This window comes from Corvus hawaiiensis, chromosome 3 (assembly GCF_020740725.1).
Source record: "Corvus hawaiiensis isolate bCorHaw1 chromosome 3, bCorHaw1.pri.cur, whole genome shotgun sequence".
NCBI lineage: Eukaryota > Metazoa > Chordata > Aves > Passeriformes > Corvidae > Corvus > Corvus hawaiiensis.
Window position 1 is genome coordinate 103,152,393 of NC_063215.1, and position 24,576 is coordinate 103,176,968.

Genomic DNA, 24,576 nt, shown 5'->3' on the forward strand with positions numbered 1-24,576 from the left:
GCGAGCACGCGGGCGGTGCATGCGCCGCGCGGTGCGGGCCGGGCAGAGCCGCGGGGAGCGCGCGCCATGGCGGCCCCTCCGTGCGCCTTCTCGCCCCGCGAGTGCCGCCTGTTCGCCGCGTCCGGGCCCGACGGGCGGCTGCGCGTGTGGGACACGGCCGGCAGCCGCCTGCAGCACGAGTACGTGCCCTCCGCTCACCTCAGCGCCGCCTGCACATGCCTGGCCTGGGCCCCGGCGGGGGCGCGGCAGCCCCCCAGTAAGGTGCGTGAGGGGAGGGAGCGGGGAGCTGGGTGTGGGGGGGGGGGGACGATACAGGCGAGGGGTGGGGATGGGGATGGGAATGGCGGCGAGCCGGGCAGCTGTAACGCGTGGCCGCGGCCCGCTCGGCTTCACCCCGCCCTCCTGGCGCCATGTGGCCGGGCGGGCCGGGGAGCGGGGGCGCGGCGAGCGGGGTTAGGGTCCTGTGGGCTCCGCGGGGTTCGGGCGCTGTCCCGTCCCGTCTTTCCGTGATCCTGGGGTTTGGGGAATGTCTACGTGTGTCTCGCCCCGGGAGGGGGGGACGCGGAGGGAGCCGCTCCCCCTCCCAGGATTGCGCTGCGCAAGGTAAATTTCACGTGTTGGTGGGGGAAGCGGCTCTGGAGGTTTTGTTTTGTGTTTTTTTGGAACAATAATTCGGCCGAAGCACTGACTGTGTAAAACTATTTGTCTCTCATATTATCTGCGTGGAAGAAGCCTTCCTTGAAGGAGCGAGGTATGTTACTTGATGGTACGTCTTGCCTTAATTGAAAAGGTGATGCTGCAGAGCAGGTCGGCTGCTGTGTGCCCACTTAGTTCACTTTACGGGAAAGGCAGTGTCTCTCCACACTTCCTTACCCTTGGAAGTACTTCCATGCAAGCTGTTACACTCTCTGTGATTCATCTTCTTGAGTCCAGGAATCCTGCAAGAAGGTATTCAGTAGTTTTAGTCACAGCATGCCATCAGGAGTTCTTGGATGTTCTCCACCTTGGTCGAGTTTTAGTTGACTTCACCTCACATCAACACCGAACCTGAAAATATCTGGAGTATATACTGGGGTACCTTTTTATCCTCTTTGTGTTGAAGTAATGCCATTTTCTTCAATTGGAACATACCATTTCATGAGGAAAAAAGAATGCAAAACCTGGATAAAGTATGTGAAATCTACCCCCTTTGCCATAAGAAGTAGGGGGTGCTTTTTGAGGTGCGTTGCAGTATTTCAGCAGTTCAGTGTATTTGAAATGCTGTTAAGGCTGTTTCAAAATGCTTAAAACACAGATTATCAACCCAAAGGAGGGCGATGTTGTCTTGTTTTGCACAGTTGAGCAGCTTAGTCCCTGAACTTTAACAACTCCCAAGACATTGGAAGAATGAGGTGAAAAAGTCAGTTTTAGATGGGCCTAAACCTGTTCCTTTGTCATGTAACTTTGAAGTAGAAAGGATCCGTGCATTAGTTGCAAAGCTGTGTGGGTTCTTTGCTCTTAAATTCACTGAAACTGGCATGTGAAAATGGGGTTAATCTGTCTTGTGGGGAATAAAACTAAAGTTGACACACTGTGGTGCTGTAAGTCAAGCACTGGAGGTTTCTGAGAGGCTTTTAATACTTTTTTTAAGATAACCTTTTCTGGAGACACACTCCTAAGCCCCACAGGTCTTTGAATTTAACCTGGTTTAAGGTTATATGAAAATGGACTTAACCAGACAGCACTTAGCTACCTCTCAGTGCTTTCTAGTTATTCCAGTAGTTTGAATCCTGTCCCCTGCTTGCAAGCTGGTACATTTTAAAGTGGAGCTGGGAAACATACTGTTTCTTGGAATAATTGTGCCATAAACCCTTTATAAGTCATTGGTTTTTTCCTCAGACTGAGTTGTAAAACTAAAACTGTGATAGTTCTGCCAAAAACATTTTATTAAGTGTGTTTTTTCTGATGTTATTTAGCCTCTTCTTTTTTTTTCTTCTTTTTTTTTTTTTTTTTTTTTTTTTGTTCCTGGAGAGTTGACATCTGTCTAGGCAGTTCCAGTATCTGGTATTCAGGGGTAGAACTCTGTCAGTAGATAGCTATAAATGGTGTTTGGCCAAATTACACTTAAACTCAGTGTGTTTTGGACTGCTGCCATGTTAATGGAGGCCATGTGTTATAGGGAATATTAGAAATCACATTTTGAACTGCAGGCTCTGGAATTGCTGATGCAGGGGTGGCTTTACTGGGATGCTCCCTGCCCACGTGCTTCCTGTGTGCAGTGTTCATCACCTCCTGTTTCATGTGGTGTCTTGTGCAAGACTGGACCTCCAACATTCAAAACACCTTCTTCCACTTTCTTCCTAACAAGCTGCAACTGCCCTCTCACTGTCAACTGTCGAGACCTTTAGATTTCTCCCCATTTTAGTGTTTGAAATGCTTTATTTCACATGTGACCAGCAGATTTCTGTTTAGAAAGTCTCAGTGGCTTACCTAGCCAAGGGAGAAGATTATGGAAAAATGTGTGCACCGTTCCTTTTCACGTAACTTCTTTTAACCATCTCTACTAATTAAAACACTGTCCTTTTTCAGGTAAAGTTGAAGGATTTCTAAATAAGCTTGAGTTCCAATAAATCTGAAAAAGAAATCAAATTACAAGGAAGCTGATACTTATTCTGTCCTGTCCATGACAACAGGGTGCTCTTCTGTTTAAGACCCTGATCCACAAGTGCATCCCGCCTGGATGTTAAGTGCAGTTGTCAGTCTCTCTGTGTACTAATCTAATGCAGGGTAGAGAAGTTCAATTGATTTTTTAAAGTTCTTAGAGTGTTTTTTCAAATCATCTCAAACATTAACAGGTGTCTGAATTTTCCACTGGCGTTTCTTCATGCAGAACTTTCTGACAAAGTGCTCCACTCATATTGCTGATAAGGGGTGGTCGGTAGAGAAATGCTTGTGGAAAAAAAACCTGGAGAAACCTTCACTGCCCCTTGCTTTCTCTTGACCCTGGGCATAATTGTGCACTTACAGGAATTCTATTGTGCCTTTGAGTTGTTCCGAGGAAATTTGCTATAGCAAACTGAAATGAAGGGTGAAAAAAATGTAGTTGAAAGATTTATTCAGGGAAAGAGAATAAAGTCTGTTGCTAAGTTTGGTTTTGCTTTGCAGTGGGGGTGTGTGGGGTAATTAGTAAACCTACGTGAAGAGATTGAAAAGTACCAGAAAACACATGAATTGTACTTATATCTCCCCTCTGTGGCCTTCGTCTTCGCAAAGACAGCGGTTTCAATTAGTTGCCATTGCTGCCAAGAATGTACTGGTTTAGTGTTTCATCATATATGGTCTTAAAACCTGCTTGATTTACTTGGTTGCACTTTGTGACTCTGATGGTTTCTCATCATCTCTTTTTTAATATTTTATAAATACTTTTCTTTCCCAGGAAAGATAAAGCCTAAAAAAATACTTGCAAAAACTCTTAGTGTAATCACTTTTTCCAGGAGTGCTTTTGATGTAAAAGTTATCTTTATGGCAATTTGGTATTTCTTGGCCTAAACCAAAACACTTTTATTTGCAGAAGGTGTTATCTCTGTTAAATATAGAAGGAACAGAAAATCCTGCTTCAAAGAACCAAAGTATTTATCCTTCACTGTCAAACTTTTATATCTTAGTTGTGGTGAAAACTACCACAACTGATTATCATTATATTTCTGGACCTGAGTAGAAATTATTTGTGTTCACTGCGTCGTTTCTGGTGTAAAACAGATTAGCTACACCACATGGAACTTGAACAGAGCTGGTTGCTCACATTTTATCAGTCTCCTTGGGCTTCTTCAGGCTGCTTGTCAGTGCAAGTAGATTTATTGTGTAGAGGAAGCATTAGGATGTGTGTAATTTTTAAATTGGAGAGAATGCTTTGCTGGGATGTAACAAATGTAAGGAGACTTACCAAGGTCCAATTTAAAAACTGGTCAGTAGTATTAGTGATTTTTTTTTTATTTCTTTTCATGTCTTTGGACAGTTTTTTAATTTTCTTTTTTTATTTGTGTGTGTGCAATTAGTGATTAACCCAGTGAGAATAAATGTAATGGCTTCTTCTGCCCTCTTTATTTTAGTTTCACATGTTTAAGAACCAGTTTAATTCCTTCTCCCCTTCCCAGTGATCTGCATTCTCAAGTTCTTGGTTAAGGGAGACAAAGTGAAATCCCTCCTCGAAGTGGCTGATAGCACTTGCAGAGCAAGAGAGTGAAGAATTTTGAATTTCCTGATCATATGAGGACCTCTGGTGCAGACAACAGGACTTGGGCAAGCACTTTCCTTTGAGTCCAAGTCACTTTCCTCTGTGGAATGGGGTAGCACTTTCTTTTTAAGAAGCATTATGAATGCTTCAGATTTGCAAGATTCTTCTGATTACCTTTTGAGAAAAAATAAACTAATCATGGTCAAGCGTTTCCATTTTGTGGATGAAATATTCTGAATGTGTTAATCTTTACTTCTGCCTCTGGGACAGGAACTTTGTTAAAAACTTTAATATGTTTTTCCCACATGCATATGGTTGGGAAGGTAGAAAAATGGTCTCCACCAGGTGTTTCCAAGTGACTCATAGCAGATTTGTTACCTTGTACATGGAAGTACAAGATGAGTTTCTAGGATTCTGTACACTTCAGTGCTTGTTTTGTGTCTTAGCAGAGTTTGTGCTGGCTGTCTGGGTCTCAGACTTCTCTTAAGGTTTTTCTTCCACCTGCTTTAATGCTGAGATTAGCCAGTCAGACTGATTTATTTCATGGTTTCTCTCTTTTGATTTTCCAGGATGGCCCCCAGAGGAAAAAACGGAAGTCTGAAGTTGGAGAAGTGGACAAGCAGTTAGATATCCTGGCTATTGGTACAGCAGTTGGTAGCATTTTGTTGTACAGCACAGTAAAAGGAGAATTACAGAGCAAGCTAGTAAGTAATGCACTCTTCTTCACATGCTACCAAACACTGATGGTTTCGGTCAGTTTAGGCTGAAAACAGTAATGATTAAATGCCTCACTGGCATTTAACTGGAGGGTTAAATCCTCAGGGGGACTGTCATACCCTCAGTTCCTGCACAGCATTGTGGGAGAGAACGGCAGAACTCATCAACGCTTGGGAAGCTGTCACACTGTTGGACTCTTCTGTAAATTTACCTCCCTTGTGGAAGCTCTTGAGCTCTCTCAACATGTGATCTTTTTTGAATGGTACACAGTGGCTTTCATTTTGCCTTTCGGAGCTCCCAAGTACCTCCAGTTCAGTTGTGGGTTACATAACAAGAAACACGAATCCACATGAATGGCTGTGCAACGCTTTTGAGCCTTGTTTGGCTGTGTGTATAAAAATAGCAGACAGGACAGGTTTTGTTTGTTTGTTTTTTTACTCTGAAGTGCTAGAAAAATCATAGAAACATAGAATATCCTCAGTTGGAAGGGATCATCAAAGCCCAACTCCTCTCTGGTGGCATCCCACCCTGAAACTGAAGGGAACATGCAGGTGTGTAGATGCTTGTGGTTAAGAGTGAATGATGAGAGTCACAGGCCCTACATAATCTACAAAGTTGTATCAGTAAATTATACACTTGGTGTGGAAATTGGTGTCTTCTACTATAAATGCACAGCGGTGGGTTTTGAATAAGGGATAAAAGAGAAGGGAGAGAGAAAAAAAGGTATAAAGAGAGAAAATCACCAGTCCTGGCTCCAACATCAAACCAGCTGATGGAGTGTCCAGTGTCCTGGGGTGTCACTCAGGCTTTGTGGGGGTACCTTTTTGTAGGCAAGTTCTGCCCACCCCGGAGCAAAGTTTCTCACTTTCTATGTGAATTAGTTACCATGTGCAGTTTGTTTTAGACCTTTCTGGAAATGGGCTGGAGGGCTTTGGGGGTCTTTGGTGGTCTTGATCCCCCTGCTGCTGGGGGTGCATTTTGTCAGCAGTCCAGGCCCAGTTCTTGAGTCAGTCCTGCACTTGTGCTGTGCTATGTTGTCCTGATGACCAGGAGCCAGAACAAGGAGGGACCAGGAAAGTGCTGTCCTACCTTTGCATGGCCCCCTCCTCCAGCCACATCCTGTTCTTTCCCACAGTGTGTTCTTACCAACAGTCCTTGGCTGGTTCCATGGCTATCTGGCTGTCAGTGTTTGACACACACACATTAGATTGTCTTCCAGCCTTCTACATGGCCCTGCACAGGACAGCGCCAGGAATCACACCATGTGCCTGAGGGCATGGTCCAAATGCTTCTTGAACTCTGGCAGGCTGGGGGCTGCGACCACTTCCTTGGGGAGCCTGTGCCCTATGGGTGAAGAACTTTTTCCTAATATCCACCCTGACTCCCCCTCTCCCAACACAACTTCTTGCCATCCCCTTTGGTTCTGTCACTGTCCAGCAGAGAGAAGAGATCAGTGCCTGCCCCTCTGCTTCCCCATGTGAGGAAGCTGTAGACAACGTCTCCTCTTGTTTAGGCTGTGTAAGCCAAGCCAAAATACTTAACTCTATGTATCAAAATATGAAATATCTTTAATTTACATAACTGTATATTTATGTTCTTTCATACCACACACACTCTTCAAGATGCCAATGATTGGAATTTAGTTCTCGAAAGAGCACCTTGTTGACATTCTTGGTGTGGGGAAGACTCAGTTGTCAAGACACCTCCAGTGAGTTGACCCTCTGTTACCTTTTGTAGGATGGTGGTCACGACAGTAGAGTAAACTGTGTGAGATGGCATCAAGACAACTGCTGCTTGTATAGCTGTTCAGACGACAAACACATCGTGGAATGGAACACACAGACCTGCAAAGTAAAGTGGTGAGTAGTGCTGCTTTTTGATTGAATTTTTTCACACTTGCTTTTGTGTGTTTTCTCCCTTGCAGGTTTTGGAAATGCTGCACTCTGCTTTCCAAGCTTCATGCCCACAAAGTGGCCGCTGGCTATTATTTTTCTGAGATTGGAAGTGGTTTTATTAAGGGATGAAAGCATAATTGTCATAGTTGGGTATCTTCCTCTGTGTATTGGAAAGGCTAGATGAAACTTCTTAGAGGGGTTTGGATCCCTCCATGCTAACTTTTAGTGTGACTGAAAGACTAAAAGTCCCACTAAATGCTGAAAAATCTAAATTCTAGAAAAAAAATCCTTGAGCAGATACTGGAAGACCTCATTCCAGTAAAGCCTGCTACATGCACCCAGCTTTGCTCAAAGGGCCTCGCTGTGATGATAACCCATTTGGTTTCGCTTGCTGCTGATGTGCAGTGGGGACACTTCCACTTGGCTGTCTGAGCAGGCTGCTACTGTTAAAAGTACTGTTGAGCAAAATTGAGCTTCGTGCAGAGTCAGAAAATGTCTGATGTAGGCATTTATTTTCTTTTTTAATAAAGTCAAATTGTTTTTAAACTTCAAAGAAGGAACCAAGATTTCTATTAACAATCCTGGTTATATTTCTTCAATAAAAGCCTACTGTGTGATGGCCCACTGATCCTTCTCTTGATACTGGTTCTTTTCTTGTGACATTTCCCAGTGTTGGGTTATTACTGCAGCGCTCTTGGTTTTATTAAGGTAGGCATGGGCACCGCAAGCAGCCCATAATCAGTAGCCACTTTGGTATCCCTAGGAGAGAGATGCATTCTTAGGTTGTATTATGTTGAGACCCTATGTAAAGTAGCAGAAGGCTGTAAAATCTCCCTCTAGCCCTGTTAGAATTGACCACTCCCAGTTCCCTCACCCTTCCCTCTTCCATTACGTGCTCTAGTGCCTAAGGTGCCTTCATGGCCCTCCACTGGATTTATTCCATGTTTGCAGTGACTTTGTTGTGCTGTCCCACTGAATGTAGTGCTCAGATGCAGGTTCAAGGGTTGCACAGAGCAGAGTAGTCACATTCCTTGACCTGCTGATAGCACTCTGGCTAGTGCAGTTCATACACAGCTGACCTCATTGCCACAAGGACTCCCTGCTTGCTCGTGCTCAGCTTTACTGTGAGGACTGCAGGTCTCTTTTCTGCAAAGCTACTTTCTAGCTATTCGTCCCCCACCTGTACTGGAATTTTTCCATCTCACCTGCAGGACTTCACATTTTCCTCTTAAGCTTTGAGATTCTGACAGCCTGTTTCTTCTCAGGCCTGCTGAGATGCCCCTGAGTAGCAGCCCTGTCCTCCAGGATATCAGCTGCTCTCCCTAATTTGGGATTGAGTGCGAACTTGTGTGCATTGTGTCCTGTTTTGAGATCATTAATGAAGACCTGGGCAGTTATGGAGGATATTAAGCAGTATTGGGATGTCCTTAGGGAGTAACACCAGTACCTGGCCACCAGCTGGACTTCATACCAGTGATCACAACTGTTGGAGCTCAGTGATGCAGCCAGATCTTACTCTCCTTAGAGACCATCCATTCAGGCTATATATCTCCAATTTGGCTGCAAGGATACTATGTGAGAGACCTTGTCAAAAGCATTGCTGAAGTCAACTTAGACATGTCTCTCCTCATCAGCCAAGGCAGTTGTCTCATTAAGAAGGCAATCAGGTTAGACATGGTTTGCCATTTGTAATTCTATGCTGGTTGTGCCCAGATACTTTTTTGACGTTTTAGTGCCTGGAATTAGTTTCCAGGTGGATTTATTGTATAACCTTCCCTGTTGTTTCCTGGATTCTCCTTCTGTGCATATGTAAGTTCTGTCCCTTTCCCTGTTTCAAAGGAAAGTTCCATGCATTCATGGTACACTTTTCTATGGAGAAACCCCTCTTCTTTTTGCCTTCCTGGCATGTCTTTGCTGAAGTGCCTTCCTGAAGGTCCTTGTTTTTCAAGGCATCCATCCCACTGCTGTTCTGTGAGCCCAGTGAGAGCAAAGCTCTGAAGCTGCCCATGGACATCTCATTCACCGTGTTTGTATCCCATAGCATGTGTGTTCATGTACAAGTACTGGAGATGGGTCCCAGCCGTGCTGCTTTCTCAGGAAAAGTGAGAGTTTCTGCTGTCATACTTCTTGGGTGTTTCCCTCTGCCCCTGTCCCATACCAGGGACCATGGAGTCAGGGGGATGTGGTTGTGAATGTAGTCTGAGACATTGTGTTCTTTCATTTTAAAGATGGCAACAGAAAATAATTCCCAGAGTGTATAGATTGAAAGTACATGAGCAGTGTAACACCATGGTTTTTACCTGAAAATTTTCTGTGGTAATGTTACAAGTCATCCCTAAGGTAACTCAAGTTGGAAAGAGTAGAAGAAAGCAGTTCTCTTAAAATTTTACCTACCAGAAGGAACAAATTACCCACAATAATTGCTCACACCTAATGTACATGTGAGAGTGCCTTCATTCCTTAACACCTGTCAGGACCTGGAAATTAATATTTGTGTAACCCACAGACGAAATCTGGATGGTTTCTCCTGGGGTGGAGAAGTGGTATTAAATTCTTTTTTAATTTGCTTTTGCAGGCTTCTAGACATGTTTCTATAGAGGTATGGACTGGTAGAAAGGGAGTTGAAACCATGTAGCTTTAGGTTTGACTTTCTTAACTACTGTAGGAGTACTCCCCAGGGCCACTTCAGGAGGTGTGTGCAGCACACATGAAACCTCTGGCAGGGGGACAAGCTGTTGGGGAAGAGAGTCTCTGAAGAGGCAAGACAGTGTTGTAGAGAGGTAGACTGAAACATTCGGGATGACTTCTTGTCTCTCTCTAGCTTTTTCACATCTTAAATACTCTTGACTATTTAGAGGCATTCTGGACATGTCCTTTCTGAAATCCTGTTTAAAACTCTTTCCTGTAAAAATTACATAAAGAGTATCCAAGGTGAAAACCAAGGGATTTTTGCTGTGCTTTATATTCTGCAGTTTAGTTTAGACTTGTCTCTTTAGTACATTTAAAAATACCTTCTTGGTTTACATTATTAAATTATTAGTCATGACCTTGTTTTTGGAAGAGAATACAAAATCTTGTCATACTCTCTGTGAGGTGCAATGTTATTTTTCAGGTTTGTGGGCTGTAAAATTTTCAGCTTCTATCAAAAGCGATACAGTAAATGATCTCTGTTTTAGAAAACAGGAGAGATGTTGCTTGGGCATGTGGAAGTTGTTTGGAAATATTTCCAGAAGGCGGTTTACAGTCAAAATGTGGTGTGTTGCAGGCTACCTCCTAAGTGTAAAGGGTTTGTGTTAGTGCTTTCCTTGCAATTTTGTCCCGTGAGAAACACATAGTATCAATATTCCTTCAAAGTACATTCAGGCTTTTCATGACAGCATCTTTATTTTTTTCCCTTTTTTTTTTTTTTTTTTTGTATTTTTAAGTAGTGCTTTGAGCCATAGACCATTGAGGTGAAGTTCATTATTGTCAGTGACATTCAGAGACTTGGGAGGAGGGCCACTAACTGAATGGGCTTTGAAACTCTGAATTTTAGTGTTGAGAAGGCCTTTCTGAACGGCTTGCTGAATAGAGAAGTCTTGAAAATGGTATGGCTCTTCTTGCCCTATTTTCAGAAGTAGAAAACTTTGAAAAGAATTAAGAACAGAATAAGCAAATGTCAAAAAAGAAGTCAACAGTTCAGTAGTGAATGGCTTTATATTTTTGAGTTGTGGTTTTGTTGTAAACTAATTTGAAGGCAAAGTGCAGAAGCAGAATAGCTTTGACCTCTTCTTTGACTACATGTATTACTGGTTTTTAAATTTTGCCTTAAATTTTCCATCATGGTGGTTTTGATATTATCCTAATGAATACTGTTTTTTCTATTTCTCTTTCTCCTTTTGTATAAAAACTCTCCATCCCAATTCTAGTAAGTGGAAAGGCGACACGAGCAGTGTCACCTGTCTATGCATCAGTCCAGATGGAAAAATGCTGCTGTCAGCCGGTAGAACTATAAAACTGTGGGACTTGGAGACCAAAGAAGTCTACAGAGTAAGTACTTCTGTACCTTTGTTAAACTAGATGCAAAAATATGCCCTTCTTTATTGGTGGCACTACCTATCTAGTGTTTCCTGATCACACATCTGGAAATTTCACTCTGTGTGAGGATACAATTGGCAGTTTCGGGATTGCTGGACATTTTTGCTGTGATGGTACCCTAAACTGCAGTTTCAACTTGCTGAGAATTGAATGAGGACATTAAATTTTTGTTTCTGAGCATGCTGCCAGCATCCTTTCTCAAGGCTGTAGGAGAAAGATGGATGCTGTGCTTTTTAACTGGGTGCCTGTCTGGTACCCTTTTGTCAGGAGAATTCAGTTCACCACCGTATCAGTTACTGCTGGCATGGGTTTTAATATGAGTCCCTCCACAAAGCCTTCGAGTTTCCTTGCTAAACTTCATGTAACTGATGGCATTTATCAGTTTTGCTGTTGAAACAGTTGGAAGGCATAGGAGCAACTCCTTATTGTTCTCTGAGCAGGGCTCAGACATTGAGCAAATGGCCATGCTTTAGCTGATCCGTGAATGCTGCCGTGTTCTCTTGCCTGCTAGCAGACAGGACAGGGATAGTCTCTGATCTCCTGGTACTTGCTGTCAGGTGAGTGTGTACACATGTGCTGTTACTGTGGGCTTGCTGGCACATGGCAGCCACCATGTATGTCTGCATTCTATAATGACCAAAACCACTACTTGCAAAAGTAGATTGAGGAACCAATTTTTGGGGGGCCCTTGGGGGTGGTGTTTTGCCCAAATTTAGTGTGTCAGCACACGTGTGTCCATTGTTAAAGCTGAGAACGCAACTGTGAATCTAGTTCTGTTGGAAAGGTTGAAGCGTAAAATTGGGAGGGCAGAGGGGAGTGCTTTGTGACAGTAACAGCAGTACAGGTGGATGTGATTTCTTTTGCATGGATTTAGTCCCAGTGAATTTGCCTTTGATTCCCCATTTAACTTTTAAAATGCTGATAAATATCTGTCAGGTCAGAGAAAGCTTCCTTGACAAACAGAAATGCAAGGAAACTGATCACTAGTTAAAAACTACTGAGCTGTCCTTTGTTGACTGAGTAACACTCGAATCTTTCCTAATGTTCTTTATTAACTAATGTTTTGATTTTTGCCATATGACTGCTTACGACAATGATGGAAAGATCGCGTTTTTTCTCTTAGCATTTCACAGGCCATGCTACATCAGTGTCATCATTAATGTTTACCACAGTGAAACCTATGAATGAAAGTAAACCGTTTGATGGAATTACAGGACTGTATTTCTTGTCCGGAGCTATACATGACCGATTGTTGAGTGTGTGGTATGTAAGCTTTTCATAATTTGTGACTGTGATCAGTATTGAGCATAGACTCACCAAGTGATTGTGACGAAAGAAGGCAAAGCAGAAGGGGCATTCTGGAAAAATGCAGTGATGATCTCTTTAATGGTGGTTTCGACTCACTGATTGTTGAGTGAAGACGATATTTTCCTTGGCTGTGTCTGAGCATGCTTCCAGTTGCCATTTGTATCATTAGTATGTGCCGGAATATACTGTGTAATAAACTTCCTTGTTCTTTGCACTTATTTTAGGGTTTATGCAGAGTTTTCTTGCTCAGTTTCACTTGGGAGTTAGTTTGCTTTTGCAAGTTAGAACATTTTCTAAGCTGAACAGTGAAATGTCAGCGTGGTGCTTTTGGATATGGTAGATATCACCACATTTACGGGAGATTTATAGTCTTTGTAATGCTTGTCTGGTGCAGAGGGTGCTGGTTTTGCTGTGGTAAATAATGTGTACTTTTTGTGTCTTCCAGGCAGATCAGGTCAGATAGGAAAGAAAAGAATGCTGTGATGTCTTTCACAGTAACAGATGAACCAACTTTTGTTGACCTGACTGTATCAGAAGTCAAAGAAGAGGTAGGACTCATAGTTTGTAACCAAATATGTTCAACAATTTTTACTTACCAGTTTCCTTTTAAGGGTGTAAAGAAAGAAGCTTGATTTGTATTTGGGTTCTGTTATGCAGAGATGAGATCTAAATGCAAATTCATGGGTGTAAGGATATTTATTACAGGTGCATTTATAAAGATGGTAGTTTGAAATACTCCTTTTGAAATCTACTGGGTGCAAATTCAGTGGGTTTTTTCAGACATTCATGATGGTGGAAATGTCAGTTGTTTCCTATTTAGAACAAGTTAGTAATCAAAATGATTGTTAGAACTTGGCAGCAAAAAAAAACCACAAAAGAAATTATTTCTAAAAATCTAGTTCTATGTGGTCCTGTTTTTTTTCTGATTTCAAGTGTTTTTGGCAGTGTAAATGCATTTGGAATTAACTAGCCTTGAATGAGTTAAAGTAGCAGTGTGCATTTGCTAAGTCTCTCAGTTTTAACAAGCACAAGTCTTTTGAAGTAGTTGTCTTGTGAAAAATGTGTGAATGTGAAACATGTTCACAAACTGTTTCTGTAATTATTTAAAACGTTTTTCTCCTGCTGCCTTTAAATTCCATTTCTCAAAGCAGTATTTCATGCTATATTTTTCTAATGTTTCCAGTTCCCTCTTCCTGCATGTATTGGAGAGTATTCTCTAATGTACCGCTGTCATTCAGTTTCTCAGAGGAGTCAGCTCAGTTTCTTTCCTCTAAGTGTATTCACAGTGTCAGTGCCTTTGCAGACCTGTGCCTCTAGACATGTCTGCTACTGTGCAAACTGTTTGACTCAGGACATATTACTAGTGATAAAGTACAATTGTGAATTACCTTTTTAATCTTCTAACACTTGTAGTGAACGTTCCTGAGTTGTTATGTCTTTGGTCTTCCTTACAGATTGAGTGTAACGTTATTAAATACTGAAAAAAGTCAAATTGTAGCCATACAACTGTCTCTTGATGTCCTGAACTTCCAGGAGAGTTTTTCTTTGATCTAATGAAACTCTCTTACTGTGCCTTCTTTCAGCCTGTGAAGTTAGCAGTTGTGTGCAGAGATGGGCAGTTGCATTTATTCGAACATATCTTGAATGGGTAAGTTAGGATTCATCCTGAGGGTGTCTTTGGGAAAGGTCTGGGGTTACTTTAAGGCAAAGTTCAGTTTTGTTATACTGCTGCCTTTAAGCTCTTTTATATGCTCGTGATCCAGGTACCAGCTGCTGCTTTGTCTTGGGTTACTGGACACATTTTTGGAGAACTCACTTGTTGGGGATTGTGTTGCACTTTGATATTACGTGTGGCTTTAACCCAGATTTTTTGTGTCTCTGCCTCTTCTTAGCCATCCGTAAAAGGTGTACAATGGCTGAGGACCTGCTAATGAAAGATGCTTAGATGTTCAAGATATTGAAGTGTTCAAGCTAAACATCTTGGAACTTTTTAATTTCTTTTTTTTTTTCCCCCCAGTTACTGCAAAAAACCCTTAACATCAAACTGTACTATCCAGATAGCAACACCTGGGAATGATGGGGACTCCACACCGAAACCAGTCCCTATTCTAGCAGCTGCGTTTTGCACAGACAAACAGTCTCTGCTGCTGGTGTATGGAAACACCTTACAGCCCATCATAGAGAAAGTGGTATGTAGAACTTACCAGAGAGGGTTTGGATTCTGTCATATGGACTGCATACTGCTTTCAGTTGGAGAAATTTTTGGTTTTATTATTTTTGTTTTTACTGCTTTGGAATTGTATAACAATACAAAACATATTCCTTGCCCTTGTTTTGGGAGCTGTGACTGTTGCCTCAGAGCTGTTTGGAAAGGTGATTTGTATTATTCCATTTTTTCCAGCTGGAGTACAGGTTGACATCATTGCTGACTGTTTCTTGCCATTTCAGCTGTTCCTGAGTTGGGCCACTGAAACTGGTTTTAATACAGTTCTAGTTTACCTGTGTAAACTTCCCTTGGAGAGTACAGAGATCTAGTAACAAAAGGCTGATATGCAAAGGAGCTATGAAAAGAAAGTTCATTCTAATTTATACCAGTGGAATTTGTTCTCATCTTTCAGTAGCATAATGAATCACAGGTGTGAGCGTCAAATACATTAACTGGTTTTGTTCCTGTCCTCCTAGTCTTTGAACACCAGTGAATCCCACATATGTTTGGTACGGGATATCCAGAAAGTGCTGTCACTTAAAACAGATGCTGCTCTAACAAAGGTGAGCTTTGCATGAAATGTGATTTTTTTGCTTCTCTTATTTTACTTAGAAATGAAGTAGGTAGAATTCACTGCTCTCTTAAAATGAGGTTGGATTTCTGGATGGACCTGTTCAGAGCTGCAGAGGTAGCTATAGATGTCCGTAGCACTCAGGCAGGTGTGGGTAGAGAGATCTGTGTGTGTCCTGGTGTGTGCGAGAGCACATGGTGGCCCTCCTGTAGCTCAGCAGGTCTGCTTGAGAGACAGAACTGATTGGCTTTTCTGCCTTAAGATCAGTCCTTCCCTTAGAGTCTGTTGGTTTGTACAGCCTCTTTGACCCTGATAGTTTGGGGTGAAGGTGGGATGGCTTTGTTTTAGAGTCTAAATCAAATGTGGTGGAACCTTAAGGGGCAGGTCCTTTTTGCTCTTTCTTAATGTGGCCTTCGTGAGTTCCTACTCACGGGGACCTGGGAATGTGAGCTTGGCACTTTACATGGCAGCAGTGGCCACTGAGGCCACTTGCCACTGTGTTCTCTCATGCAGGATCCCCTGGGTGTTTAGAGGCTGTAAAGTTCTTAATCATTGTGCATATTCAAGGTCTTGAAGGTTTGAAATGCTTGGAGTGTCAGTGAAGTGAGAGACAGCGCTGTCATTCTGACCCTTTAGTTACCTTCTGGATGTGGTGCTCCATCAGCCAGGCAGGGTTTTGTGCTGCTTCCTCAGTCCTGGAGCTGTTGGGTAGCAGAGCTGAACTGCAGGGACAGGTGTAGGGCCTCCCTGGCATGCAGTGATGATACCCATCTTGGTTTCGCTTTTTGCTGAATTCCGGTGAAGACGCATTTCTCTTGGCTGTCTGAGCATGCTGTGTGGGGAGATGAGTGTGGTGAGCAAAGGGGATAGTATTTTATCACCACTGGTGTTCTATGATAAAATTCTTCATGCAGAAAATCAACTGTTTGGAAATTGGAAGTTGTTTTGCTCACTGTAGTAGATTTTACTTTTATCACTTCAGAGGTACTTCAAAAAAAAAAGGCCTGGATAGAAGTGCTATGGTTAAAGAAGTGTTCTGGAAGTAGCAGGTAGCATTTTTGATATTCTGGAAGTGGCATACTGCCTTACATCCTCTGTGAGTCCGAAGAGCATTTGGTTGTTAAATAGAAAATTCCATCTCCTTTGTGTTCATTGAAGATGATACCGTAGCTTTTTGGTATAAACTAAGGTGTCTCTCTTTGTCACAGTGGTCACAGCCTAATTCAGACAGCTGAGTTCTGTGTCTGAGCAGTCCCTAGAAGAAAAGAGTTGGGATTGAAGTGAATAGTGACTACCTTTTGCTGTTACATTGTGCTGCTTTTTGTGGTCAGTTACTGCCTTCCAGTGGATGTTGAATTAATCTGCATGTGTTTTATGGGGCTGACTGTTAGCACAGGTGGTATCTATTGCTAGCAAACATCCAAAAACTTGTTGCTGGATACAAACAGTTCTATGAATGTTACAGCAAAAGCTTGTAAGAAAAATGATTCACAGGTGATTCCAAAGATTCCATTGCTCTAGTTAATGATGAAAATTTGCTGTCTGTTTCGTGAGGTTATTCATTTTCTTAAATACGTTGGATTTGCCTAATATTTATGCCAAGAAAATGGGTTGTGTCAGGCTGGTTTTACCACATGTGTGAGAGTCTTCGAATAAAATCTGTATTTTAAATTGGAAGAAAGCTGAAGGTATTAGCCATTCATGGAAATGTGGTTATCTCTGTGTACTAGGTAAAGACACCTGTTGTGAACTCGGACACCAAAGTTCTAGTGCCTGGCATTCCAGGACATAGTACAGCTGTCAAAACTCCAGCCTCGGGGAAGGAGAAAAAGAAAAACAAGAGGAAACCAGGAGAGACAGAGGTAAAGGGCTTCCTCTTTCAAACTCAGCAAGAATGGAGAAACTATAATCATAAATCATCACTATACCTTCTTCAGGTGACCTTGAATTTGCTTTGCTTACTGTGGAAGAAAGGTTAATGATACCATCTTTTTGTATGAAAGAGACTTCTCCCTGCTCAAAACATTTCCTTTATTCAAGCCCTCTGTGCCTTGCCTGTGGTTTTGCCAGGTTGTTGCAGAACTTTGTCACACGCTTGTGGCTGCCTATGCCAAGATATATTAGTGCTTTTCATCCAAAACTTCCTCTGCTTTTCTTTTCTCATGCTATTTTCTGTCAGTGCATTTAAAAGAATATACAAAATTTGTGTTCTTTTCCAGCAGAATTAGAGGGAATGCTCTAAGTTAGGTACTTTGCTTTCAGCTGATGCGTGTGAGAAACTGCAGTGACACAGCTTTGCCCTTATTTCCCCTCTGCAGGAGAGCATCGAGGAGCGCCTTGGGGCATTGGATATTGATGTGAGCAAAGTAAAAACTCCAGGTGGCCTTCCCCAGACAGACAGCTTTGCCGTGCTGCTGGTTCAGGGCTTGGAAAGCAATGATGCAGAAATCTTAAATGTAAGTCTTGCAGGCTCAGTGTGTGCTGTTGAATCTGTTCACTGGGACTGATGGGGAGCCTTCCTGAAAGCTGGGGAGGCTGAACAGTTCAGAATCTGTTGCTTCTCCCAGCTGCTTTTTGCTGATTTGCTGCTCAAGGAAGTGCTATTATGAGTTAGTGGTGGTGTTACTTTTCTGTTACCTGCCTTACTTTGAGTCGGTCCCTGAACTTTGAGGCACTTTGTTTATGATGAATTTGTTATGTCACTATTCAGATGTTTTACAGGTGATGCTACCAATGCAGCCATGTTCCCTTTAGCTCAGGCTGGAGCATCATCTATGCTTAGTCTCCTGAGGGTACATTTTTCAAGCAAGATACTGTTTGAAAAATGAATTGATGACAAGTTTCACTTGAAAAGCTTACCTTTGCATTTGGACTAGGGGGATGTAATAGTACTACTGGGGCAGGGAACTGTTTAAGAATTTGATGCTGAATAGAAATTTCTTGTCACAGATGCTGGTGAAAGGCATTTATTTATGGAAGTCAAACAGAAAATATCAAGGGAGATTTTCATGTGCCTGCAGTGCATCACTTCTAACAGGGGGCAGATGGGCTAGAGGCAATGCTAGATTGTTTTAGATGAGTTTGAGTGTCTTAATTTTGTTAATTGTAGCTGACTTAGAAAATGAAACTCCTTTTCATAGCAAATCTTTCGCTCATTATTCTTAGCATACAAAGGTAGTGGAGTAGAAAGAGATTTACAGCCAGGAATTTTTGATTTTGCTGATTGCTCATACACATGTTAAAGCTGAATTATTCTCTGATCATATGTTTTCATTTTAACAGAAAGTGCTTAACACAAGAAAAGAAAATATAGTAAAGAACACAGTAGCCAGAATGCCTATACATGCTGTCATTCCACTGCTACATGAGGTAGGAGAGCCTGCACTTCTTCTGCTGTCATACAAGCCACATGTGGTTTGCCTTCTAGCTACTAAAAATCCAGGCTATGTCTCTTAATTTTTGAAGTTGGTTTGGTACTGTAAGAGGACTGAACTGTTTCTTAATTTATCTCTGATACACTTTTTATCTTTTCTGGCTGAAGCTTAACCAAAGGACCAAGTGTCACTGTCAAAGCTAGGAAGAGCATTAAATTATGTATTACTATCTTAAATGATTATGTGGGAAAAAGAGGGAAGAGATTAAGCAAAAGCTTGTTTAGTCGATGGCAAACAATCACCATTACATCTTCTTCTCAACTACTAACATGGACAATAATTTGAAACATCAGAAAGTCAATTTGCAGTACCTAAACCTTGAACATCACTTAGTAATTTTAAAAGGGATCTGGCTTCTGAACTGCTTATTCAGTGGTATTAAATAAACTCTTTATTTGGACAGAAATATTTTAATGATTAGTCTTGACCAGACATTACTTTTTAAAGCTGAACATTGGTTAGTAGCTCTTGTTATGTGAATGACATTCTATAATGTAAGTTAATGGTTCAATTTCTTTGGTATTTTAACGTGCTGACCACAAGTAAGATTTAGTTTTTATTTATGGTACTGATCTTAACTGAGTTATGCAGATGGCCTGGTGCTGAATGGCTGGTCTTGCAGCACCTCCTTAGGCTTATGTTAATGAGATGCTGTGTTTCTTCCCTGGGACCTTTGTTGGGGAATCTTAAGTTCAAGTGTTTAACTCTGTAATCTCAGTGGATGGTCAGACCTTTGTGTAACTGCCTTCTCCCAGGCTTGAGATTTGTTGTGTGAAATGGCCTTTATCTGATACTATCTTCACTTGTTTCCCCAACTTGTCCACCCTGTAACAACTGCTCTGCTAAGCAGATAAACAGACATGAAATAGAAGAGGTTTCCTCCTACTTACTCCTGCCAGGTTTAAGCTTCAGTGGATATTTTGCATGTTAAGAGTTCCAGCTTTCTTGTAATACTGAAGCCCAGCTTCTGCAAGTTACCAGCCTGTGTAGAGGGTGGTAGAGCCAGCAGTGTAATTTTCTGGAGCCTGACAGAGGTTAATCCTAGCAAACGTCAAATGCCTGGAGAACTTTCTGCCCCAGTATTGGGGCTGTCAAATGGATCTAATGTTGGGGTTTTGAACTCATTATGTTTGTTACTTATTGCTGACTGGGGTTTTTTGTCCTTTTAGCTTACAAAGAGATTGCAGGGCAACCCATACAGGTAAGAGACAACTCAGCTACAGTTTAATTCACCTAAAACTTTTCACGTGTGTGTTATGGTCCCTCCTACCATGTATGTGATAGATTTCCATAGTAACTGCAATTAAACTGCAGCATCTGGAGGTAAAAACTCACCTCATTGTGGGTGAAAAGAGGAACTTAAAACACTTAAAGCAGTTCTTTCTCAGGGTGGCTGAAGTTAAAAAGGGAAAAGGATACCTGAAATGAGCACGTAACGCTGAGAATGTAACTGAAGGCCCCAAACATTTACATTACTGATCAATAAGTAAAATAACTCTCAGGTGTAGACCTTGTTTACTTATCGAATGTATTTAGACATCTCTTAGTGTGGTGTTTAATAACAAAACCAGCTTCCCCCCCTCCATCTTGTTATGCTGCCATAAGGGCAGCTTTGTTGAGATGGGCTGTGCTGAGTTGTGGGGGTTGGGTTGGTTTGGGTTTATTTTTTCTAAATATAAATTCCCGCATTGTAGGTGGAGAAGAAAGTAGCATGCTTTGATCTTTTAGTCATTGAGACCATCCATTAAAGATTTCAGAAGTACAGACCCCTGAGTTTGTCTAGTTTAGTCCCTCACTGAAATGTCTGTTCTTTTCCTAACAAATAACTCATATACCTCATGGGGATAGCCAAACTTCACATTTCCATCTGCATTTATCTTGTTCTCTAATTAAAGAGGAACACTTTATACAGAAGTATCTGGATATATTTATTTAGCATCTAGAATGTGAAATGGGTGTCTCTCAGCCAGTATCTCTTGGATATAACTTATTTCTCTTTTCCAGTGCCTCAGTAATGGTTCGATGGCTGAAGTCTGTTTTTACCCTACATGCATCCTACCTTTCCACAGTAAGTATTTTTCATTCATGCCAATGCACTTAAGTAAAACTAGATTTAAATGCTTAAATAAATATATATTGTTTCTTCAGGAATCTGCTCTCTGCATATGGCAGTGCCCAAATCAATGTAGAGAGAGTGAGCTATGCTTACACCACTTTTGCTGAACCTACTGCACATTGCTGATAAATTGTTTGTCTCAGTCATTCCTGACATAATTATAGCCATCCCAAAGTCAAACCAAGATAAGCTATGTCACACCTGTGAGAGGGAATAAAATTACCGCCAAAGAGCAATGTAGCCTGTGTCACTAGATCTTAAAGAGCTAAGTTGTGTTTGTTCTGGTAATGCTCATATTGAAACTGTTTGGGGCATGGCCAGATTTATGGTGTAAGGGTGTGCCAAAGTTGGCAGGGTAGGAAGTAATGCTGTAGCTTCTGGATTGAAGTTCAGCCTTGCCTTACAAGTGATGGATACAGCACTTGCTGGGTTAAGAAAAAGACATTTGGGCACTGTCAGTCCTTTCTGCCATTTGTTGTAGGATTGCTGAGCAGCAGAACTTGCACGTGTTGCTGAGGCTGCATTCGGACACCGGTGTATGTTCAGTTCCCACTTACGCAGCTTTCTGAACAGTGCTTCGCCCCTGCGTGTGGCAGTGACTGTGGAAAGGAAAAGGAGTCTAAGAATTGCCATGCTTTAAAAGTAGATGATACTTCTAAACATGGCTAAGCATTAATTGATCAGGCTGCAGGTTGTTCCTGTGAACCCTCAGCTCTCCCTTCTATCTAGAATCATGTAAGCAAGTGTTGGTTGCCCCAAACATAAAAAAGTAGCTTAAAAAACCAAAAACTTTCGGAATGTGTTTAACAGCTTCATTTTTTTTCATCCCTCTCTTCTCCCAAGTTGCCAGACCTTATTCCTCAGCTGGGAATGTTATACCAGTTGATGGAGAGCAGAGTAAAAACTTTGCAAAAGCTTTCCCGTTTGCATGGAAGACTCTTCATTCTTGTCACCCAGGTGAGCTTCAACTACATAACATGGGATGTGCAGGGGTATTGTTTGCAGATTTCAGTTCCCGTTGTGATTGCATCTGATGGGATCTGTCCTGGGGACCTTAATGTAGCTGCTGTTCAGCGACGCTGATAATGCTCAGAGCAGTCCCTTAATTAACTGTCCTGTCAGTCCCTGCCCACTGGGAGTGTTTTATCCTGCCAAATGTTTCTGCTCACCCACAGAGTTTTAAAGAGGAATAAATAGCAGGCACTGGGCCACTTTAGAGCAGATGCCTTTCCGATTTTACTGTCATTTTTACTTTTTTTGGCTGTTAAACCAGCACTGTAAGTGAATTAATGTGTGCTACCCATAATGTAGATTTCATTTACATTGTTAAAGAGTTTTGTTGCCTTTTAAGGTTGAAATAGATAATTTAATCTAAGGCTAATCTGCAAATTCCATTCAGGTTGCAGCATCACAAACAGTTCAGGATGTACCAGAGGTTAATCAGACTGCAAAGCTGGTCTATGAGGATGGTAAGTGTTGTGTGCTAAGTGGAGCTCAGCTCCTGAATTCACATGACAACCTACACTTGATGGCTGTTCATCATGCTCCTATGCTTATCTACAGTCTGCAAGTACGAGGGGTTTTGGGAGAGATCCGTGGCAGGAAAATCAGTGGCTAGTGATGTGGACATCTTGTAGTTAGTTACTCCTTCCTTCTCTTCCTTTTAACTCCTTTAATTCCCTCCCAGCATTGCATCACAAATGAAGAAATCAGTGAATTGGAAGTTCAGTGTGCTGCTTTAACCTACCTGGCAACGTAAACTTTCTAGTGTTACCTGCCCTTGTGCTAAGGTAGATACAGTGAAGACACTGCTATGTTTGAGTCAGTAGGACATCAGTGTAGGGGATGTCCGTGTGTGGCAGTGCACACTTCCAGTTCAGCTTTTTTCCTACTGCATCTTCACCCTGTGTATGGGTAGCGGAAGTGACCTGGTCTTAACTGATGTTGGTTACCTCATCTCCAGGTAGAATTAGTTTTGGTATGGAAATAGCACAGTTTGAAGACTTGGCAGCATGTGGGACTGGACTTTGTTTGCACAATGACATCTTAAAGCCTGTTTCCCAGACTGAGAGGTTGTTTTCTCTTTCCAGACTCGTCAGAGGAGGAAGGCTCAGATGATGAGATGATTGCAGATAAAGACTCTGACGTAAGTGGAATCAGACCAGATCTCCTATTGTAGCAGAAATGGTGTGACTGACAAAGGTTCAAACATTTCTGTTATTTTTTTTTCCCTAGGAAAACTGGGATGAAGATGAAGAAAAAGAGGAGCAATCTGATGAACAAGACATGACTGTTGAAAAGGAAATCAATGGTGATTCTGATTTGGAACCAGAAAATGAAAGTGAAGAAGAATAACAGCATGAAAGAATAATTTTAGAAGTTTGAACAAGTGGGCCACCAAGCTCTTTGATTCTGGATCCTGTTGCTGAAAGATGCTGTATTTGCATATCAGGAGTGCAGAGCATCGCACAGCCTGTGTGCAGAGGCACCTGTGGGGCACTGCATTTCTGAATCCAGAATGTTTAACCGTGCCAGCCTTCTCTCGCCCTCCTTCCCTACGCTTACTTAGAGAAACATTTCCTCCACCTCCTGGTCAGATTATGCCTGTCATGTGGACATGCATTTGTATCTCAAGTGAAATAAATCTGCCACCGCTGTTTGTGTGGGAAACTTGGTTCAGCTTTACATTGAATTTGTTTCAGATATTCAAGGATCAAAGACAACTGGTCTATACCTTCTTTCCATGCTTCAGTTAGCAATAGCAAGTGGGCATCCTGCCGATTTTTTTTTTTTTAAAAAAGGGAAACAGAAAAAAGAAAAAAAAAGATATTTTTGTAATATTTAAATTCTGTCCTGAAATTCTTTTCTTCCCCCCTTTCATTGGCTTAGCCATACTTTGGCAATATGTAAATGCCAACTCGACTTCAAAATGGATTTTTCTTTTTTTTTTAACAAATTTGAACTCAAGACTTTTGTATGTACAAATCAATGACTTTTCTTGTGCTTTAAAAGGACATTAGAACTATCACTGGCTCCTAATTTTGTTTTAATGGAGGCTGTATATAAGTTTAATGCTAACCCAGAGGACAGACCATGTTGAGTTGGGTGGGAAGAGGAGAGTGACACAGGGAAAGGAGAAGGTGAAGGCTTGTGAATACATAGCACAGAGCTATACCTTTCTTACGGATTTTTAATCTTTCAGTGGCAGAACAAGGACAGCTATTTGCTCAGCTAATGGAAGCTGAAGTGGTGCAAACACATTTTTAAGAGCAAAACAAGGTAAAGTTTTGAGCCATTCACCACTATAATGTACAATAATATATTTGTCTATAAATGGAGCTGTTGCAACTAAATACCACCCTCTTTGTAAAGTGAATAAATATACATCTCTTTTACCAAATACCTGTCCTGTGGTGTTTGTTGAGAGAGACCTTAGGTAGCTTCAGGTGGTGGTTAAAGATGAAATGCTGCTTGTAGAAGGCAGATTTCTGTTGGAGGAGGAAGGCAGCCTAAAAGGTTATGATCTGCAAAGCATCTGTTGTTCCAGACTTCTTGTCTCCCTCCCTTTTAGTTGTATCCGTTGATTTGTCCACAGCTTGGCTTGCACTGGGGTTGCAGCACTGTGTGGAAGTGCAGGGCATTGTGTCACAGACAAAGCTGGAAGAGATGTTCTTGGGTTTGGAGAGCTGGAGGTAGGAGGGCAGCAGGTGGAGGCTTTCAGTCTTCAGAGGGTTTTAACTGACAGTAAATCAAAGTTAATACTGTATAAAGCTGGGCTTTATTTGTTTTCAGTTCTGAGATGCTGTGAAGATTCGTGCCAACACTTGTACATTGTCTGTACTCAAGCCACCAAACGAGGCTGAACTGATGTGTCAGTTTCTAACCAATCCTGCTGTCACTGTGTGCAGGCAGGCTTTGGCCCGAGCAAGAGAAGGGTGTGAATGGAGGGGTGTTCTCTTTCGGCTGAGTGCTGGTTGCTCAGCTTTTGAGGTGTGGAGTAACGCAAGGAGCCAGCTGTGTTTCACTCCTGCAAGGTCCT

The 24,576-nt window shown here is 41.9% G+C and overlaps 1 protein-coding gene and 3 non-coding genes across 5 annotated transcripts; all 4 read left to right on the plus strand.

Moving 5' to 3' along the window:
• Window positions 1–38: 38 nt before the first annotated feature.
• Window positions 39–23,937, plus strand: WDR43 (WD repeat domain 43). 2 transcript variants are annotated; one of them, XM_048298637.1, is made up of 18 exons: window positions 40–261; window positions 4,783–4,917; window positions 6,668–6,789; window positions 10,734–10,854; window positions 12,026–12,165; window positions 12,656–12,758; window positions 13,794–13,858; window positions 14,228–14,399; window positions 14,893–14,979; window positions 16,718–16,849; window positions 17,306–17,443; window positions 18,270–18,356; window positions 19,591–19,622; window positions 20,426–20,489; window positions 21,381–21,494; window positions 21,937–22,006; window positions 22,628–22,683; window positions 22,773–23,937. In XM_048298637.1, the coding sequence occupies exons 1-18, from the start codon at window positions 67–69 to the stop codon at window positions 22,890–22,892; spliced, it is 1,953 nt and encodes a 650-aa protein (XP_048154594.1). In that variant the 5' UTR covers window positions 40–66; the 3' UTR covers window positions 22,893–23,937. The 2 variants fall into 2 exon arrangements, with proteins under 2 accessions (XP_048154596.1, XP_048154594.1); XM_048298639.1 differs by lacking the exons at window positions 21,381–21,494; window positions 21,937–22,006; window positions 22,628–22,683; window positions 22,773–23,937 and adding an exon at window positions 21,019–21,371 and having other exon boundaries at window positions 39–261.
• Window positions 7,184–7,261, plus strand: LOC125324264. Its single transcript, XR_007202903.1, has one exon. It is a non-coding gene; the product is annotated as a small nucleolar RNA SNORD53/SNORD92 (small nucleolar RNA).
• LOC125324265 lies at window positions 12,269–12,352 on the plus strand. Its single transcript, XR_007202904.1, has one exon. It is a non-coding gene; the product is annotated as a small nucleolar RNA SNORD53/SNORD92 (small nucleolar RNA).
• Window positions 15,740–15,818, plus strand: LOC125324263. Its single transcript, XR_007202902.1, has one exon. It is a non-coding gene; the product is annotated as a small nucleolar RNA SNORD53/SNORD92 (small nucleolar RNA).
• Window positions 23,938–24,576: the final 639 nt, after the last annotated feature.